General features: G+C 41.1%; 1 protein-coding gene across 1 annotated transcript; it reads left to right on the top strand.

The window, feature by feature from the left end:
* The first annotated feature begins 114 nt into the window (after window positions 1–114).
* Window positions 115–9,550, top strand: cahz (carbonic anhydrase). The gene is made up of 7 exons (XM_082514063.1): window positions 115–664; window positions 1,876–2,073; window positions 4,063–4,181; window positions 4,332–4,424; window positions 4,518–4,580; window positions 4,749–4,904; window positions 8,129–9,550. Exons 1-7 carry the CDS (start codon window positions 631–633, stop codon window positions 8,246–8,248), a joined length of 783 nt encoding a protein of 260 aa, XP_082370189.1. The 5' UTR covers window positions 115–630; the 3' UTR covers window positions 8,249–9,550.
* Window positions 9,551–22,593: the final 13,043 nt, after the last annotated feature.

Below are 22,593 nucleotides of genomic sequence, written 5' to 3'. Positions count from 1 at the left end.
ATTATATTATTTATTTGCGTTTTGACCTGTTTCGCTTAGGATATTGAAAACTAGGGCTATTTTGGTAGGAAAGTGTGCTTGTGTTTAACGGTTTAACTGCGGGGCTGAAGCCTCCACTCCACAACTAAGCTCCTCTGAGCGTGCAAAGGCATGAACATCCCGTGCACAAAGCTACACCAACAAGAGCTGGCAAGAGGCTTCACAATATCAGATCCGCTGGAAGCACCGAAAGACAGCATCGGCACGCTGCCGGGTGCTAGAAGAGATACATGTGTGGAGGATGTGCGCGCATCAGGTACTAATCCTTCTCTGCCAGTGGAAGAGAGAGCGGGCTGAAAAATCGCCATCACGTCGTTTCAAAAGTGAGACCCCGCATATCGTGAGGAAAGCAGGGGGGAGGAGAGGCGAGCAGGAGGACTGGGCTAGTAAAGGACGCCACCATCACATCTCTGAATGGCTGCCCTGTTCTCTCTTAAGAAGCGGCAAGCCAAACCCACCGGGGTGAGGACTGACACGGCGTATATAAAGCAACGCAGCGAGTGGTAATTACAGATCACCCTTCGCCTTTTTGTCGTCCGGCAGACTGACGTGGATTAATCAGTACCAGGGTAGCTTACAGTTGGAGCAGCCATGTCTCATGGATGGGGATACGAACCGACCAACGGTGAGGATCTTAGAGCATCCTACCGGGTTTGCTGTAGGAGAGGATGTTGCCCCACTCAACTCCGTTTTCTATATAGTTGTGTAGACAGTGGCATATATTACTAACAACAATTTGTCCATTTTCTATAATAATTTCATTGCTTAAACAATACACCACTGCGGCTAAGCCTGGGGTAGGAGCAGACCTACAGAGACCCTGATCGTTTACAGAAGCTAAGCGTTCTTATTTATTTATTCCTTTATGATTAAACATTAAAACCATAATTGTATTTTAATGAATGGATTTTATTACAGTTTTTTAAATAAAAATAAATATGTAATTTGGTTTGTTTTGATAAGTTAGTTGTTAGTTTTATTAGTTAAGATAACTGTTTCTCTGGGACACGTTTTCTGTAATTTTATGTTCAAATAAAAACGGGCTGTTATGTTTTATTTAGTAATATATTTATTTAATTATATATTTATAGAATATATTTTCACTGCCTATAATACCTGGATGTTATAGACAGGAATAAAATGGGAAAATGTTGTGTGTGTGTGTGTGTATATATATATATATATATATATATATATATATATATATGTATATATACATATTTTGTACAGTTGAGATTTAGAGCTGAGGACATTTTGGAAGAGACTTATTTCGATAGAATGGCTTTTAAAACTACAATTTATGGATTATAAATAGACTTGACTATTACAACCTTTCATTAGAAATTGTATGAAAGTTTCTGTATCTAACTTACATGTGAGGTATTATCTAGCAATTTATGTGCCAAGTGTAATAGATTTCCAGTACTTACTGTGTTCATACTGTTAGCATTTACCTTGGAAAGAACTCAGATACTTTGAAAGTCATTTGTATCGTATGTATTGTGGTACTGCTGCTTTTATTAACTAAACAACTTCAACATCAAGGTTCTCATTTAGGTCAGTAGCAGTATGATCGTTTAAACGTGTTAATTTTTCAACTCTCTCATAAAGGATGTGAGCACCTTAACCTTGAGACCTTGTACTTGATAAACAGAAATGAGAAATTAAATATAAGTTCTACATTTCTTAGTCGTAAACATCGTATATTTACATTTAACTTCAGTTTTAAAAACCAATAGAAATGGTGCATTTTAAAATTCTCAGTATACTTATGTATAGCATGGAGAGTCATATGTGGAACGTATGTGTGATGTTAACACATGCATGTATTTGCAGGACCTGACACATGGGCTGCAGATTTCCCCATAGCTGATGGGAACAGGCAGTCTCCCATTAACATAATCCCTAAAGAAGCTCATTATGACCCATCTCTGAAGGCTCTGAAAATCAGCTACGACCCCTCAAACACCAAGGGCATTCTGAACAATGGGCACTCCTTCCAGGTGGACTTTGTGGATGACACAGACAGCTCCAGTAAGTACAGAGCCACAAAAAAGATATTCATCTAGTTATTTATGTCTTGTAAGGTGTGGCTAAATCATCAAATAAATGTCTAGATGTCCAATGCAATCTTCTTAATGTTTTGTACAGTTATAAAGCCTTATGGACAAAAGTGTAATGAGTATATAATATTCATTATATTGCAGTTGTGTAGAAGAGGGTCAGAAAATGTGACTCTTTGATTAAAAAATTCTAAAGTGTATGTCATTGTGTTAGTGATGGGATTTCCGGCTCTTTTTAGAGATCCGGCTCTTTCGGTTCGGCTCACTAAAAAGAGCCGGCTCTTTCGGCTCCGAACCGGCTCTTCAGGTTGTTTTGTTGCTTTAATTAATTTATTATTAACAATAATATAAAATTATGCACAAAAGGAATTACTAACATAAAAACAAGTGGTTTTATTTATATATGTTTATATATAAATATATGCGGTGGCCCCTAGAGACAAAACACGTACAAACTCCAAAACACATTTCTAGCATGAACTGAACTTCCAAAGCAGAGCTACTAGATCACTTAAATTACACAATTGAAAGCATGTGTGTATTGTTTGTGTATTTATACACAGGCACTCATATATATATTCAAATAATTTAAAAAAAGTTCATTTACCTGTTATTACCACACACCAAATCCGGTCGTTGGTACTTGCTGGCTTGTGTAGCCACAAGATAACAAAGGCTCAACACTGCGCCCAGCATCCTGGAGCACTTCTGTTGTCTTTTGTACGTGTTTTGAGTTTTTATATGCTTCTGAGTTTTTATATGCTTCTGAGTTTTTATGTGCTTCTGAGTTTTTACGTGCTTCGGAGTTTGTACGTGTTTTTACGTGTTTTGGAGTTTGTACGTGTTTTTACGTGTTTTGGAGTTTGTACATGCTTCAGAGTTCGTACGTGATTTGAAGTTTGTATGTGCTTTGTCTCTAGGGGCCACCGTAAATATACTTTTATTTATTCACTCCACATAAAATGTAATAAATAAATCATATAATATAAAAATCAACTATTCACATTTCAAGTTTTAACTATTTACATTTTCAGCTTTTTCCTTTCACAAATTTAAAGTGAAAAGAACACAAAACACTGCAAACCACAACACAATTAAATATAAATTATAATATGAAAACTAAAAGAACATGCATATTCTCTGTCATATGAACCTGCATGAATAAACTTTCTCAATCCTTTATCATCTGCAACTGAAAATAGTTGTGGATGATTACTATACCTTTCTAATGTTGTTGTCCCTGCCTCTCTCTCTCTCTCTCCTGCTCTGTTCCTGTGCTACTGAGTGTAACTACCGCCCCTCCCCCCTCTGCCCAGCGTAAAGCACAAGGCTCGCGTGCAGAGTGAAACGGAAAAAAAGTGCGAGAGAGAGGCTGAGAGAAAGAAAAAAAAAAAAAAACCACGTGACGGCTCGCGATAAGGAGCCGGCTCGCGTCGTTCATGTCAAAGAGCCGGCTCTAAGAGCCATTTCGTTCGCGAACGACCCATCACTACATTGTGTACATTTACAGTTGATCCTAGCATTAGTTAGCTTTATCTGTCTTGTTTATGCAGCCACCCCTGCTGTATGTACTGTAGTAGATAAGCGTGATGATGTCAGCATGCAGTTAATCATAATCAGCTCTATTTCATTATCTGCAGGTCAACAGACATCTACAGTACCCCACCCTGTTATACTATACTATACTAGTACTTTTACTGTTCACCTTTTATCCAGTGTACTGCATGTCATTACAAAAGTAAAAGTAAACACAGAATTAAGTCATTCTACTCAGTTCAAAAAGTTCAAAAAAATTGAGAACCAGAAAAGACTTAAAATCCTGTGTTATCCTCATACAGGTCAGACTCTGAAAATCCTGGGTCTTTTGCTTTTTCAATGCTGAATAGCAAAGATCAACACATGCAACATCTGTCCTTTCCTGACTGTGGCCCCAATGATTATGATGTTCTGTTATTACTAGCCTTGACTGGGGGTCCTATTTCTGGAGTCTACCGCCTGAGGCAGTTTCATTTCCACTGGGGAGGAAGTGACAACAGAGGCTCTGAGCACACTCTCAATGGCATCAAGTTCCCCTGTGAGGTAAAAAGATCTTGACACTGCATAGGATTAAAAACAGTTGCACACAATATGCAACTTGTGGGTCTGTTGTGTAAACAACTATTTAGTTGTTACTTTACTTTCTTCAGCTTTGTGCTTTAATATTTCAACTTTGTTTGATTTTCCTGTTAGCTTCACTTGGTGCACTGGAACACTAAGTACCCCAGTTTTGGAGAGGCAGCTGAAAAGCCTGATGGACTTGCTGTAGTGGGGGTATTTCTAAAGGTGAACCGTCAGAGGCTAAAAAGTTCAAAATGAATAATGTAAAAACAAAAAATGTTAAATATAAAAGTTTGTTATCTTCACATTGTGTTCCAGATTGGTGCTGCCAACCCCCGCCTTCAGAAAGTTCTGGATGCTTTGGATGCCATCAAGAACAAGGTAAAATCAGCTGTCTCAGAATTGGTAAAATACAGGTTTGCTGAAAACAAATGTGCTCGTACTGTTTGTGCAGAGCAGTTTAAAGGCGTTGGAAACTAATGATGCCACTATCATGGTTTTTCTTTTGGTATTTCCTTTCTTCCATTTTCTCTTCCCTCATGCCTACAGGGAAAGCAGACAACCTTTGCTAACTTTGATCCAAGGACTCTTCTTCCTGGTTCCCCGGATTATTGGACCTATGAGGGCTCTTTGACAACTCCTCCCCTCCTGGAGAGTGTCACCTGGATTGTACTTAAGGAGCCAATCAGCGTCAGCCCTGCACAAGTACTTATCTTGGCCCCCAACCCCATCCCTTTCACACACATAGGCAATGTGTAGTTATAACTATTTGATTCAATTCAATTTTATTTATATAGCACTATATCACAACAACAGTCACCCAAGGTTCTTTATATTGTAAGACCCTACAATAACCCTACAATAATACCAAGAAAATCCCAACAATAATATAACCTCAACGAGCAAGCCCTTGGCGACAGTGTTATAAGGGTTTAGGTAGAATGTCAGAGTGTGAGTGTATTAGTCCAAAGAAAATATACACTTTAGTACATGTGCACGAATGTGTACATGCTTTTTAGTCATTTTGTCAGCTGAGAATGCTGAAAGATTTTCACATCAAATAGGAAAGTGAAAGGAAAGTATTAAGCTTCATAGACTCATGAAATCAACACAATTTCATTGTTGTTGATTAAAGAGAACAGGCTGTTTACCCGTTACTCTGTTTTTTACAGTATAATTGTACACACGTTTGTATGACTATACATTTCATTTAGTGGTTGTGCATGGTTTGGGGGGCCAGAATGTTGATCCAAACATTATCACTGTCAAGAGTGTAGTTACAGAAGCCATATCAGACTTAGTAGGGTGGGTCTAAACCTTAAGTAACTGGTGTTTCACTTAGATTACACTGACTGCCTGTATCTCCAGGGCGCAGTTTGCACTCATGAATGTAACCCTCGTGTGACACAAAACTCACACAGAGGTGGCAATAAGCGTTCTCCACTAACATTAAATGTGCTCATACATTTATAAGACACACATACACTCAACAAAAATATAAACGCAACACTTTTGTTTTTGCTCCCATTCCCCATGGGATGGACGTAGAGACCTAAAATTCATTCCAGATACACAATATAACCATCCCTCCCAAACAGTGGTCACAAATCAGTCCAAATGTGTGGTAGTGGGCACATCTGCTATATTGAGATAATCCATCCCACCTCACAGGTGTGCCACATCAGGATGCTGATCTGACATCATGAGTAGTGCACAGGTGTACCTCAGACTGCCCACAACAAAAGGCCACCCTGGAATGTGCAGTTTTTTGTGCTATTGGGGGTCTGGGGACCCAGAACCGGTCAGTATCTGGTGTGACCACCATTTGCCTCATGCAGTGCAACACATCGTCGCATGGAGTCTATCAGATTGTCAATTGTGGCCTGTGGAATGTTGGTCCACTCCACTTCAATGGCTGTGCGAGGTTGTTGGATATTCGTGGGAACTGGTACACGCTGTCGTATACGCCGGTCAAGCACATCCCGAACATGCTCAATGGGTGACATGTCCGGTGAGTATGCTGGCCATGCAAGAACTGGGACATTCTCAGCTGCCATCTGCCCTGAACAATGTGAACCATGATTCATCCGTGAAGCGCACACCTCTCCAACGTGCCAGACGCCATCGAATGTGAGCATTTGCCCACACAAGTCTGTTACGGCGACGAGCTGGAGTCAGGTCAAGACCCCGATGAGGACGACGGGCATGCAGTTGAGCGTCCCTGAGACGGTTTCTGACAGTTTGTGCAGAAATTGTTTGGTTGTGCAAACCAATTGTTCCAGCAGCTGTCTGGGTGGCTGGTCTCAGACGATCTTGGAGGTGAACCTGCTGGATGTGGAGGTCCTGGGCTGGTGTGGTTACACGAGGTCTGCGGTTGTGAGGCCGGTTGGATGTGCTGCCATATTCTCTGAAACGCCTGTGGAGACGGCTTATGGTTGAGAAATGAACATTCAATGCACGGGCGACAGATCTGGTTGACATTCCTGCTGTCAGCATGCCAATTGCACGCTCCCTCATTGCTTGTGGCATCTGTGGCATTTTGCTGTGAGACAAAACTGCACATTCCAGGGTGGCCTTTTGTTGTGGGCAGTCTGAGGTACACCTGTGCACTACTCATGATGTCAGATCAGCATCCTGATGTGGCACACCTGTGAGGTGGGATGGATTATCTCAATATAGCAGATGTGCCCACTACCACACATTTGGACTGATTTGTGACCGCTGTTTGGGAGGGATGGTTATATTGTGTATCTGGAATGAATTTTAGGTCTCTACGTCCATCCCATGGGAAATGGGAGCAGTAACAAAGGTGTTGCGTTTATATTTTTGTTGAGTGTATATATAGATATAGTTATTTTCCACAAAGTAGAAATCAGTGCAGCAACACTGAAACACAGTGCAACATGTATTTAGTGACAGATAAAGGGAAACTTTGGCCTGCTAAAGTAAATTCAAGATCACCAGCTAGCTAAAGGCTAAAATAACTATTTCACTCCCAGTGAAATAGTTATTTTAGCAATTTTACTGCTTTCGGCATTTATCTTTCTTTCTCTCTCACACACACACACATACACTGCAGTGAGATTATTCCATGTTGTCTTAGTAATTTAATTGTTTAACATCTTTCATTCCACATTGTAGTCCTAGCACACTGATGTTCAACTAATCCTGTCCTGGGAATCCTGTGAAACAGTGGTGTGAATGTTCTCAGAAAAGTGTATGAAGAAAAGTCCTTTTAGCTTCCGTTTGGTTAAACCAATGCCTTCATCAAATTGGACCAAAAAGCCATTTGACATGATAAGGGAATGCTAAAGAGGAAACTTTTATTGGATGGGCCTCTCCCACATACCAACCACTTGCATGTAACAGTAATTAATGACACTTCAATGGATGTGAGGTGGATGAAACATTATTTCATTAAAAGGTTTATTATTTGCTTATGCATGTATTACTGTTGGGTAGAAGTGCACTGTGAGCGTACATGTAAAATAGGCTGTTTTATATGATACTCAACTGCAAACGTCTTTCTTTCATTTTAAATAAGGCTTAGATGATGATTACAATTTGAAATAGCTGTTTGTTAAATATGTCTGTGTGGGAACATTACGGTGAAATGGTTTTGTTCACCTATAAAAATTTAAAAAGTAATGTACATCATGTAGTACTTTTTGAAAGGTAGTGTACTTGCTTACTAGATACAGTAACTGGTTACATTGCAACACTGACTTTGTAATTTTGTAAGTTATCAATATAACCAGCCCTTGGTGATACTACAGAGTATACATTCACCTCTCACTTGTAATCTCCTAATCTAATCTGCTTGGTGATGATTGCTAGAAATTGTACTAATGCAACTCCAAAATTCTGCAGAAGTCCATGGAAACATGATCTTTTATTACTCTCCCTTTGTCACTTTCCTTCCTCATTAGATGGCCAAGTTTCGCAGCCTCCTCTTCACCGGAGATGGAGAAGCTCCATGCTACATGGTGGACAACTACCGCCCTCCACAGCCTCTCAAGGGCCGCCTGGTCCGTGCATCCTTCAAATAAGCCCTTCTTCCTTGTCAGATCCTCTTACTCTTTTCTTCTTCTTTTGGTGAACATTCCTGTTCCCTGTGTGCAGGCTTTACTTACTTTATTGTTGCTCTGTTGAAATCACATGGAAAATTGTAACAGCCAATAACAATGATGTAGGACTTCTAGTTAGATTAGATTAAATAGATTTTTTTTGCAGTATCTGCATTTTTAAAACAACAACAACAAACTCTTTCCAAAGTGAATTATTATTTATAAGTAAGTGTCAGTAAACAATAATATCTAATATCTAAACAATAATATATAGTTGTTGTTATCAATTTCATCAAAAAGACACTGTAGACTAGGTTTGCTTTTAATTTGTCATATAAAGCACAAATGATCTTTTCATGAACAGTTTCCTGTTTATGAAGCAAAAGTCTGCTTAATGTTCTTCTTAAAGTCTTCTAAATCTTTCCTCGTGCTTAAACTTTGCCTTTATCAACATTTTGAAGCTTTCTATGAATTGATTGTGTTGTGATTTGTGCTGCAGACAGCTGCTCAGATTGTCAAAGGCTTACCGATGGCTAATTCTGCCTCTGGTCAGTAAACCGGTCAGCAAAAACAGGAAGTTACTGAACTTGGATATGACATTCTTCTGTAGTCGTACTCATCATTTTACACACTATACAGCAGTTGGAGCCACCACCTATCAGGTAGTGCTTTTACGTAAGTAGATTTGACTTTTGACCCCCCCATTATGGTACAATGACAGAAGTAAGTCTGTTGTTAAGGACTGTCTAATCTAGCTTTAACCAATAGTACAACCAAAGGCCATGTGCATTCCTGTGGATATGGCTTATCTTCTCAGTGGCACTACAATACATTTTATTTGTGTCATTTAATTTTCTTTTCTTCCTTTTTTTGGTTTGTTTGTGTACCGGTCACCACAGTGCCTTAACCACGGTCTTGAAGGCTATTTTTCCATTCTTTCTTTTTTTGGTTTGTTTGTTTGTTTGTTTACTGGTCACCACAGTGCCTTAACTGCTGTCTTTAAGACAAATTGGAAAGAAAGTGGCATCATTTTATGGCTATGAGCACTGTTCCTTTTTACTCTTTTTTTCAGTGCCTTTAACTTATTCTCCATTTAACTAAGCTTAAATAAATAGCAGGTATTTATGAGAGACCAGAGCAATGTAAGTTTTGTTTTTCATATCAATTGTTTTAGGGTGTATCTATAGTAAAACAGGTTTAACTGCTTATAGTCACATTACACGTGTAAATGCCTGTGAGACTCTTTCACTTAATAAATGGAAAAGTGCAACAATTTCAAAAACATATGTATTATTGTCTTATTTCACAGCAATATTTGTTCTTCTTTTGGGAATTAACTGGATTTACTACAGTTCATTTTATATATGCTTGGTTTCCAGAGGAAGACTTATCTTAAAATCTCTTGTTAAAGAATAAAAGTGATCTTCTCACTTGCATCATTTAGCAGGTTTAGTTTTTACTTCTTTAGTAAATTATCAGTGAAGGATCAAGGATTAGCACATAATTTTCTATCACATTCAAAATCAATAGACAATGAATCCTTCTGACTTTGTTAATCTTCCATATATCTGAAAAAGACAGGCAATAATTGCATCATTTTTGTCAAATATTTTGTCAAGATATCAAAATCCATGCGTCCATTTTGTCCTCCTTATTTGGGTCTGGATTGCTTAGGAAGCAGGCTGAGTGGAGTAGCTCAGGCTTCTCCCTCCCCGGCCACCTCCTGCAGCTCATTCAGGACAATACCAAGCCTTTCCTAGCCAGGAAACGTAATCTCACCAATCTCTCCAGCATGTTCTGGGTCTACAACAGGGCCTGGAACATCTCTCCCTGGAATTTCCCATGAAGCATCCTAACAGCTCCCTGTATGACTTCATCTGGCTCGTTTCAATGTGCAGGAGTAGCATTCTGTCCCAAATCACTGAACTTGTCACGCTTTGTCTAAGAGAAACACCAGCCACCCTTCAGAAGAGCTCATTTCTACCACTTGTAACCACAATCATCAGAGCAGAGCTTGAGATTGAATAATGGATTGGGGCAGTTCCAATCTGTTGTGACGATGAAAAAGCTGAGCATAAATGCAAAGCTGCTGATTTCCGGAGTTACTCGGAAATCTTACAGAGGAGGGGTGTGTTTATACATTAATCAGAAATGGTGTAAAAACTTTATTGTCCGTGAACAGGTGTGTCTGCCGGACATTGAGGTTCTCTCCATGTCTATGAGGCCATACCTGCCGAGGGAATTCCCGCAGACCAGTGTCACTGTTGTGTCCATCATAAAGCGAACCCAAAGATTGCGGCTGACACCATCTCCAACGTTGTGTACTCACTCCGATCTCTCTCTCCTGAGGCCCCTAATATTATTCTGGGGGACTTTAATCACTGTAATTTGAAGAAGACATTGGGCAGTTTCTATCAACATGTGAACACACTTCAATAAAAGTCTGGATCTATGTTATGGTTTCATAAAAGGTGCGCAAACATCTGTGGCAGGCCCCGCCCTCGGATCCTCTGACCACAACACGGTGCATCTCCCGCCAGTTTGTGCTGAGGAGCGAGATGGTGAGGAAACACCACATAAAGGTTTGGAGTAACAACGCCTCTACAGGGATGCTTTGACTGTACTGACTGGTTGGTGTTTGTGGAGTCATCCAGAAACATGAATGAACTGACGGACATTGTCTGCAACTATATCTCCTTTTGTAGAGATATGATTCTTCCTTCCTTCAAGTTGTGCATTTTTTTTCTCTAATAATAAATCAGCTCTTATGAGGCTGATTTATGAAAGGAAGAAAGCTTTTAATTCAATTCAATTCAGTTTTATTTATATAGCGCCAAATCACAACAACAGTCGCCTCAAGTCACTTTATATTGTAAGGTATACAGAGAAAAACCTAACAATCATATGACCCCCTATGAGCAAGCACTTTGGCGACAGTGGGAAGGAAAAACTCCCTTTTAACAGGAAGAAACCTCCGGCAGAACCAGGCTCAGGGAGGTTACGTCAATCGGACGTAACCTCCCTGAGCCTGGTTCTTCGGGTGTCATTACTGCTGACGTGAATTAAAATTTTAATGAATTGATGTTTATCCTTAGCCAGCAGTTTTAAATTTCTCTCAGTGTCGCCTGCTCTGGCCCCTGGAAGACAATTGACTATGGTTGCCGATGGGGGCTTCTGTTTAAGACTATGCTTCCTCCTCACCGTCACCCAGCTGCCCTCCTTCCCCAACTGCTTGGGGTCTGCCGGGGGACAGCTAGCGGGGCCTATGCTATCTTCGGCTGCACCAGCTACAGGGGCCTGGCTAGCTACGGGCCTATCAAGGGTGCGAAGCTGAGTCTCCAATTCAGTAATCCTGGCCTCCAGAGCTGCAAATATGCTACATTTGTTACAAGTATCATTACTGCTAAAGGAGTAACTAAACATCTGACACAATGAGCAGGAAAGTGCAGGAGGGACAGGTGAGGAGGCCATGCTGCTAGCGAGTCAGCTATGAGCTAAGCTAAGCTAGCGAAACAGTAAAGACACAGTGAATGAATACTTTGGCACTGAATTAGGGAGTGAGTACACAGAGAGTGTGCTTCGGATGAAGCGCGTGAAGATTATACTATGAAAACAGAAGTTATCTAAAAAATTTTAATTTAATTGCTATGGAAATAATCTATTCAAAAACACCACTGTGTGTTGGAAAAGGAAGGGATACTCTACCGCAGAGAGAGCAAACACCAACAGCAACAACAACACCAAGTGACAGCACCACCTGAAGGAGGCCCTTTGAAGGGAATATCTCTAAAGTGAATCTGAGGTGAAGAAAATTAGGAAGGCGATCAGATCCCAAATAAAAAAGCCAAAATAAAATGCAAGCATAAGGTAGAAGTTGAGATGGAGAAGCTATGACTTCCGGGTTGCCTGGGCAGGCATGAAACACATGACTGGTCACTCTCATGTAATAAGTCTCCCTGGTTTTAGCTCAGAATGTCAGTTGGCTAATGAGCTGAAGAGATTTTACTTGAGAATTGATGATAATCATAATTTTAGTAATGCACTGGTTTTGCTAAGAGAGTATTGTAATTTGTCTTTGACCAATACGATCAGACTTTGTAACCTGGTTAGAGGAGCTGAATATCTTCTTCGCCCGCTTTGAGACCAGGGTACCGGAGGTATTGGAGCCACAGCAGCAACACGCCACCCATAGCAGCACCACCCTCACCCTGGAAGAGCACGAGGTGAGGCGCATGCTGCAGGCTGTTAACCCGAGGAAGGCGGCGGGTCCTGATGGTGTGCCAGGTCGAATATTGAGGGATTGTGCAGGACAGCTGGCTGGGATCTTCACCAGGATTTTCAACAAATCCCTCGCACAGGCGACTGTCCCACTCTGCCTGAAGTCCTCCACCATAGTCCCCTTGCCTAAGAAGCCCCACATCACCGGCCTGAATGACTACAGACCGGTGGCACTCACCCCAGTGGTAATGAAATGCTTTGAGAAGCTGGTCCGCAGACACATCACAGCAGCCCTGCCCCGCAGCCTGGATCCACACCAGTTTGCCTACAGAGCAAACCGATCCACGGAAGACGCTGTAGCCACAGCACTCCATGCTGCATTAACTCACCTGGAAGAGCATGGTAGCTATGTGCGGATGCTCTTCGTGGATTACTGCTCAGCTTTTAACACCATCCTTCCACACAAACTGGTGGCCAAGCTACAAGACCTGGGGCTTCCATACAGCACCTGCATGTGGATCAATAGCTTCCTCTCGGGCCGTAGACAGAGAGTCAGAGTTGGCCATCACACATCCTCAGCCCTGAGTCTCAGCACTGGCTCACCCCAGGGCTGTGTGCTCAGTCCACTGCTCTACTCTCTCTACACACACGACTGCACTCCTCGCCACCACAGCAACATCTTTGTGAAATTTGCAGATGACACCACAGTGGTGGGGCTCATTTCCAAGGGAGACGAGTCTACGTACAGAGACGAGGTGGAGCAGCTGACGTCATGGTGTAAGGCCAATAACCTCCTCCTCAACAATTCAAAAACCAAAGAACTCATAATAGATTTCAGAAGGAAAAAGGCAGAGATCCAACCACTATTCATAAATGGGGACTGTGTAGAAAGGGTGGCAAGCTTCCGCTTCCTGGGAGTCAATATAGAGGAGAACCTTTCCTGGAGTGTGAACACCTCCGAGCTGCTGAAAAAGGCCCAACAGAGACTGTACTTCCTGAGAATTCTCAGGAGGAATAACATCACACAGAGACTGCTGGTGTCCTTCTACAGAGCCACCATTGAGAGTGTTCTAACTTACTGCATATGCATCTGGTACACTAGCTGCACAGGGGCTCAGAGGAAAGCACTCCAAGGGATCATTAACACCGCCCAAAAGATCACTGGCTGCCCTCTCCCCACACTGGAAGTTCTACACAACGCCCACTGTTTTAAAAAGGCCCAAAACATCATAAAAGACACCTCACATCCTGGCCACTCCCTGTTCGAACTGTTGCCCTCAGGCAGGGCAATCAGAGCAAGGACTAATAGACTCAAACACAGCTGTTATCCAACTGCAATAACACATCTGAATACTACAAAAAAATGTCCATCACGCCACTCTTGTGTTAATCTATGCACGGTCTGAAGCACGTGTGTGGGAATGTATGTGAATGTTTTACTGTTATATCTTATTAGTATTTTAAGTATTCTATCTATTTTATTTATTGAATTTTATTGTTTTATTTATATTTTGATATTGCTAGGGATGATGCAATGATCGGGGACCATTCTTAATTTCGTTGTTCTCATGACAATGACAATAAAGTTTCTGATCTGATAAAATGGCTGGTCAGATTTCAGGGAGGTCCAGCTTGTGGACTTTTATAACAGGCAGGTGCTGAGGAAGGCAGCCTCTTTCATGTTATGTTCAGACAATCCTCTCTTTAATAATTTTCAGCTGCTTCCCTCACGTTGCTGGTATAAAGTGCTTGCAGTGAAGACCAAGAGACAAAGAATGTCTTTTATACCTGCTGCTATTATCATGCTTAATAACACTAAACCATAAGCGTTGTTGCCATCACTACTGCACGTTGCACTTTGTTGATGCTACTAATGAAACTTGGGCCTGTTCTACATTTTTTTTGTTGCTTTTTTGTATATGTGTTGTTTGGTGTGTGTCTGCAAATCAATTTCCCATTGGGGAAAATAAAGTTACCATTGACCATTACCAGTCAGTCTACATTCCTATATTACTTACTTACCCTATAGTCATGAGCTCTGGGTAGTTACATAAAAGAATGAGGATTCCTTGTATCCTTCAAAGCAGATTAGTTTTCTTTGAAGTTTTTCTCATCTAGATTCACTTCTGTCAGTGCGCCCCAGGGCAGCTGTGGCTACATGTAGCTTGCCAACACTGGTGTGTGAATGTGTGTGTGAATGGGTGGATGACTGAATGTAGTGTAAAGCACTTTGGGGTCCATAGGGACTAAGTAAAGCGCTATACAAATACAGGCCATTTATCATTTACCATTTATCCAGATTAGACCAGATACATACAGAGAGGAGGTTGCAACAGAGTCACCAACCTGTCTCTGAATGTGGACAAAACAAAAGAGATGATTTTTGACTTCAGGAGAGCACAGAGAGATCACTGTCCACTTAGCATCAATGGATCCTCTGTGGAGGTCTCCAGGAGCACCAGATTCCTTGGTGCCCACCTGGCGGAGAACCTCTCCTGGTCTCTCAACACCAGCTCCATAACTAAGAAGTTCCAACAGTGTCTCTACTTCCTGCGAAATCTGAGAAAAGCCCATCTCCCTCCATCCATTCTCACCACGTTCTACAGAGGGACTATTGAGAGTGCCCTGAACAGCTGAATCACTGTCTGGTATGATAACTGCACCGTATCGGATCGCAATACCCTACAACGGATAGTGAGAGCAGTTGAGAAGATAATTGGAGCCTCTCTTCCCTCCATCATTGACACTTATAGCACCCGCTCCATCTGCAAAGCCACCAGGATTGTGGAGGACCCACACACCCCTCACACACACTCTTCACCCTGCTACCTTCTGGAAAGAGGTACCAGAGCATCCGGGCCCTCACTGCCAGACTGCAGAACAGTTTCTTCCCCCAAGCTGTCAGACTCCTAAACACTCAGTGACTGGGATGACACACACACACACACACACACACACACACACACACTCTCACACACACACACACACACACACACACACACGCACGCACGCACGCCTTCAGACACCAAGGTCCTTTTTGCACAGTATTTTGCACATTTCCATTGCACTGTCTTGTGTCTGTACCGTCCTGTTCTGTCTATTGCTGCACTGTCTTGTCTTGTTTTTTTGCAATGTTGGAACATTGCACTTTACGTAGTCCTGTGTTTGTCTGTGATATGTCATATGCAGCACCAGGGTCTCAGAGGAACGCTGTCTCGTTTCACTCTGTACTGTACCACTGTACATGGTTGAAATAACAATAAAAGCTACTTGACCTGACTTGACTTGAGATACCCCCAATACAGGAAAGTTTGGAATAGGCTCTCAGTTTAAAAAGTCCAAGTTTATCCTGTCTTATCACCCACAAGGCTATGCAGAGCTTAGATGCAGCCAGAGAGGAGACTCGCTCAGTGTTAACTGCTTTTTTGAAGTTCTCCAAATGTCCATCCTGCTCCCTCTAAAGGCACTGTTGCCTGGCTGTCCTTGCAGGTCAAGTACAATCCTTCTGCCACATTAAAATTTAATGGCCTGGAAAATAGCCCCAAGGATCTGTTCATTTTCAAGGCTAGAGTAAGCTTTAAGGACCCCTGGAGTGATATTATAACAATAGACAGGCTTTTAACTTTTTTGTTTCACAAAGCATGAAAACAGAATGTCTACAATTTAGACGTTTTGAATGCAGGATATTTTATTAAACCAAATTAGCAGGACCAAAGCAAAATCTAAATCAAATAATAATAATCACATAGTAATCACTGTAATCGTTCTTATAATAATAATGGATTGTATTTATATAGCACTTTTCGAGACCCTCGAAGCACTTTACAATTCCACTAGTCATTCATACACTGGTGGAGGCAGCTACAGTTGTAGGCACAGCTGCCCTGGGGCAGACTGACAGAAGCAAGGCTGCCATTTCGCGCCATCGGCCCCTCTGGCCAACACCAGTAGGCGGTAGGTGAAGTGTCTTGCCCAAGGACACAACGATTGAGACTGTCCGGGCCGGGGCTCGAACCAGCAACCTTCCGATTACAAGACAAACTGCCAACTCTTGAGCCACGATCGCCACTTATCCAATTAATCTCCTCGTAGTTAATGCTGATTTCTAATACTAATCTGGAGAAGAGTGAGAGTGAGGAAAGCAGGTACACCGATGCACTTATCTCTGTTCTGTGTCGATATAATCCAGCAGGAAACCAGCCAAATCCTTGTAGGTTATAATCCAACATGGCAGAAACGTACATTGTGCTGTAGTGGTATATAAACACATGGGGAGTGCATTACATGAGTACTTCTGTCCCCGTGCATGTCCTGCACCATCCTTGTATATTTCACTGCCACCCATGACTTCCTCATGCAGTAGCAGTTCCATCTAGATGCACAGCATCACAGTGAGGCTCCTTCTTACCTTCTCTATACTTCTCCATCAACACTCTCAAAGCAAACATCTGTAGAGCTCTTTCTCAGCATGAAGCAGCATGAAGCCATACACTGCTCACTGATCTTTAGCTGTCCGTTAACTCCGTGTGTGTTTGAGTACTTGTTTTATTCACCTGTGTGAACACTTGTGCATACACCTGTTCGTGTGATGCACTTGTATTCATAAAGTTTCTCCATGTAAGTGTCTAATAGCCCCCCAGGACATGAAGCAGGCATGGAGGAGATCCAGGCTCCAGACATCCAGAGGCCCCCTAGAGCACAAGAACCCAAGGAGGACCACCGCAGCAGTTGCACCACCCACCTTCAAAAGAGCTGATTGTCTTATCTCGCCTATAACGTGTGTTTGTCTGGTCTTTCTGTGCTCTCTTTTTTCCCTTCACCTACCAATCACTTGTGGCAGATCCCATTATCTCCTTCTGGTTCTGCCAGAAGTTTCTTTTTGTTAAAGGGGAGATTTTCCTTCTCACTATTGCAAAGTGCTTGCTTGCTTGTGTGCTTCCAAGAGATTTCTCCAATACTGTACTTACAGTACACAGTGCCTTGATGACTGTGGTTCTGAAGTTGTGCTACATAAATAAACCTGAATTGAACTGAAATGACAGCAAGACATAGAAGAGGTGTGTGTATACTGGTAATCAGCTCTGAGCCCCTTCTTTCTTCCAGTGGTGATGGAGACCCTGACAGATTAACTCAGGAGAGACAAGAGGGATGAAAGTCAGTAGAAGCAAGACACAATGCAGACAGGTGCAACAGTGATGCAAGGAGCAGAGGTAGTGAGGGTGGACTGCTGTAAATATTCTCTATTTGAAAATAAATAAAAAGTGTTAAAATGAGATTTTTTCATTTTTTCTGTTTGCTTGTTTTTGTTTTAATGAAATTCTGTTTATGATACTTGTGTAAAGAAATCCTTGTTAAAGATGTTGAAGACCCTGGTTAAGTGTAATAAGAGGCTGTATGGTTTTTCGGTCAACTTGGAGAACATCTGACATAATGCCCCTGAGCTCAGTTTTGATTTGCAAAACTTTCAAGCATTTTTTCCACATAGCATTGTGGGGTATTTTATGTAGAACTGTGACATGAAAAGTCATTTTGGAATCAGGCTGGAACATAAAAAAATGTGGAAAAACTGAAACACCGTAAATATTTGCTGTAGGTCTGTATTTTTTGTTTTCTTCTTAAAGAATAAAATTGTCGTATTTTTTAGACCACATTACGCAAATCAACCACTCCAGAAATACTTTACATTAGAGCAGATCTGTTGCGTTTTCAAAACAAATTTGATTATTTAATTTTATTATTAAACAGCCATTTTGGTCCAGAGAGCCAATTAGTGATCACCTTTATCGATTCGAGTTTTGCCATTACATATTAAGAAACATACAATTTAAAGGTGTTGGCTCACCAGGAAACGAGTTTATCAACATTTATAAATGCAAACATTTTGACTTTTTGGGTAACATTTAAAACAGGGGGCATTAAAAAGCTCATATATAACATGGTTAATAATAACACTTTCATACTTTATAAATGTTGGATTAACTATTTCTAAATTATTATGTCAAGTACAAACCAGTTATTTCGGAGCTAGTAATGGTTAGCAGTGTGATTTAAAAAGTCTAAGTAAATAATTACCAAAGTATTTAGAATCACATTTGTATGCCTATTGATTAAGATAAGTACTAATTAACTGTGTGCGTTATGACCTAATCTGAAGGGAAGACTATTTCTGTGTGCCTTTTTTGATCTTTCAAATGTTTATTGCAAGCTCTTAGGTCTCCTACTTTCAGTCTGCTAATCCATAGTGTCATCATGTCTTGGTTTTCTGTCCACATGCTGCACGTGTATAATCTTGTTTAGGGTTGGCTGCGTGGGTGAGGCTCCATTTTTATCTAGTGACTCCAGGCTCTAGGTACAGAATGAGCAACATTTCTCAAAACATAGTTATCAGACTCAAACCCTAACATGCAGTGGCGGTCCTAGCCTGTTCGGCGCCCCAGGATAACACTCCCTCTGCCCCCCCCCCCCCCCCCCCCACACACACACACACACACACACACACAGACATAAAACATATTAAAGATTGTACATTAACATAAAACTGTTGAAATTCACCAGAGAAGCACAAACACACACGAAGAGAGAGAGAGTATGCATTGTATGCAAACGGCTACCAAACAGCCATCATAATTCGTCAAACAATGAGAACAGGACAAATCAACAACTGACAAAGACTAATTAATATTAAAATCTGTAACATAATGTAATGTTTGGAGTTTAGTCTGTTACTGTTACTATTTTTACCATTTCTTCTTGGAGCAACTGTAACCCACATTATTTCCTTAGGGATTAATAAAGTATTCTGATTCTGATTGGTTCAGGATGACCTGCCATGATCCAATCACACATCTGCTTACCTGCATCTTTTGCTCGTTTCTGCTCCTCTTCTTTTCTATTTTTTCTAAGCTGAGCACCTGACGGCTTTGAACTTTTCTTGTCCATCTTCCATTGGTTTTAATTTTGCACTCCAGTATGAACACAAATCCCCCAACCCGAGGATCACCACAACATAACCTAACAGACCTACACCTTAGTTCACAGATTCACTTTGTCTAAGGTGTATTTCTGGGATTTCGCACAACCCAGGATTCAAATCATGAATACATAATTTACAACATTATGAATGAAATGTGCTCTACTTGGAAGCAGCCCCTCCCCTTTCGACGGGTTGTGTGTGAGACTTTAAATCATCAAACTGTAAATTATATATTTTAAATTGTTATTGATCCCTTTACCACGAGTCCTAAAGTGTATATTTATTTTCTTACTCTTCTTATATATATTGTTTGTTTACTTGCACTGCTGTAACTGGAGCCTCATCGTCTCGTCTCTCTATATACTGGACCGTATGTAGCGGAGATGACAATGAAGTTTACTTTGACTTCAGCAGCGAGCAGGTGTGACCTCTGTGTAGTGTCTTCTCTGGTCTGCATTCACAACAAAAAGGCAATGGTTAGAATGCTCTCCTTTTAATGTCGTGGGCAATCAGCACAAAATCTAAACGGGAAAGCAACAACAGAGTTAGCTATGCTCCCATTTTGTTTCCTCTCTTCCCAATAAAGAAATCTCACCTAAACATGCACTCAATTCTACATAAAGACTGGAGAAATGACCCGCAACAAATGATGTATAAACAACAAAAATAATCGGGTCAGACTGTATTACTTTAACAACCTGCGATATGATTTTTCTTCCCCCCGACATTTGCACATTCCTTACCTTGCAGGAATCCTCCATTATTCTGAGGATTACCCAGAATCCCTTGCCCTTTGTGAATGTTGCAGGGTGACTTTTTCAACAGTAGGTGGTGCCAATGTCCCATTTAGCGGGATTTAACTTCGACTCTATTTAACTATGTTACACAGGCGCACCGAGGGCTCTCGCGCTCACTTTTCGCGTATAGAATTTCGAAAAAACATCGGTGCAAATTATAAGTCTGTATCATGATGTCTGGTGTTTTCGTGTTTGTTGGTTTGTTTTCATTTTGTTTTATTTTGCGAGTTGGTTATTAGATGCTGCTTCCCGCCGCCCTGCCCTCTCCTCCCTGTGCCGCAAGCAGATGGGTTTGGCTATTGTGTGTGGACATAATAGCCAAACCCATCTGTTCTCTGACTGGATTGTTAAATTTGTGATTGACATGACATTGACCAATCAGATGAAAGGAAGAAAAATAGGGTCAAAATTCATACTTGTAACTTGAAACTTGAGCGCAGAGTTTCACACGTATTTTTTGGCTAAGTCCACATACAAATCTTTTTTACGCACACACAAATTCTTTTTACGCATACAAATCCTGATTTACAAGTACAAAATATTTATGACCACAATTTGAGCCCATACAACCCCATTTACAAGGCAAGAAATTCCACAAATGAACCCTGACAAGGCAGACCGGTGGTCACCTGAATGTAGGTTGCCTGTGAAGGAATTTCTTTTGTTTTTCTCTTTGCTACATAATTCCATATATCCTGCTTCATATATTTGATGTCTTCAGTATGTTTCTACAATGTAGAAAGCAATAAAAATAAAGAAAAAATATTAAATGAGACGGTGTGTCCAAACCTTTCACTGGTAGTGTACATCTATTTCCTGATCTATGAAGTATGACTTGAGGTCAATATTTTGAAGTGGTTACAGCTCTAGATTTTACTGATCAACAATCCTCTGTAGCAGTGCACAATTTCCAATTTTTACATTCAAGAACAAACAACGAACAGCTTTAACCGGTTTTACTTGCTAGCAAGGGAGGCTGGTCAGAACCAGCCCGCCTCCTAGCCAGCATCAAATAAAACAGCCTTCCTTGCTGCCTTTTACTGAAAACAGTTACAGTACACACAAGCACCACCCACTGAAACTGGATAAAGACTAAACATCCATATTCACAATATCAGCAGACTTCAATTATGTTTCTCTCTTATTACAAATCCTGTCTGCTGAGACACTGTGATACTAAAGTTACAGTCAGGAAATGGACACCTGATGCTACTGAGGCTCTAAGGCTACGTTCACACTGCAGGGCCCTGTTTCAGGAAGCCGGTTTAGAAAACTCAGAGTGAAAAACGATACTCAGGGTTGAGTAACCCCGAACTGTCCAACTCGGAATATTCGGTTTCAGAAAGGCTGATAACAATTAGTTCAGTCAACGCGGAGTTGCTTTAACCCCAAGTTAAGCGCGCGCACGAGGATACATAAAGCCCTGATTAGTGGAGCACAGATTAAGCGAGTCACCATGGAGACGGAGGGAAAGAAGGCGCGGTCAATGTATTTTACAGCGCTTGAGGCCAAAATTCTGATGGCAGCATATGCTGATAACATGCAAATTCCGCAGAAAAAAGGTAACACAGCCTCAGCTGCAAAATACAGTGAACTTATTTTCATGTTTTAAGAATCAGTTTGCGATTATTTAAGATTCTAGATTTGGCAATGCCTTTTCCTGCTAGAAAGATCCACATCAACAAGGTATTTTCACACAGAGAACTGCTGCTCACTGGATAGCTTCTCTTTTTTGGACCATTCTCAGTAACCCTAAAGGAGACTGTGGTAAAATCCAAGTATATCAGCACAACCATGCCCTGATCAGTCATTTAAATGTTCTTTCTTACAAGGGATACACATGCAAGTGATATGAAACTGCAATAATTTTAGAAGCTGCATTACAAAATTAATGTAAAAACTAGACTTAAAGGGGGAAAAAAATAAAAAAATAAACCAAAAAATTAAAAAAAAAATTAAAAAAAACTAGACTTATATCTAACACTGTAAGTTTTTTACAGCTTTGTTTCCTTAATGCCATAGCTTTGATGATCTATAGTAACTGTGTCCCCACCAATAGGTAACAGGTGAAGTGTCTTGCCCAAGGACACAACGACCGAGACTGTCCAAGCCGGGGCTCGAACCGGCAACCTTGCGTTTACAAGGCGAACTCCCAACTCTTGAGCCACGATCACCCCCATAATAGTGACCTGTAAATCCTTTCCAGCTCTCTTTTTAGCCAGTTGCCTAGATTTCATGCCTAATTGCAATGCAGGCTACAGTGTTGGCTGGATTTGGTGCAGGAAATCCTTTCTTAGTGTCCTTTGATATAAAATACCTGGATGTTAGGCAAGGATAAG

Source organism: Aulonocara stuartgranti (genome assembly GCF_965226115.1).
Source record: "Aulonocara stuartgranti genome assembly, chromosome: 18".
Taxonomy (NCBI): domain Eukaryota; kingdom Metazoa; phylum Chordata; class Actinopteri; order Cichliformes; family Cichlidae; genus Aulonocara; species Aulonocara stuartgranti.
The sequence above is the reverse complement of the archived record's forward strand: the minus strand, read 5'-3'. Positions and strand labels throughout refer to the sequence as shown.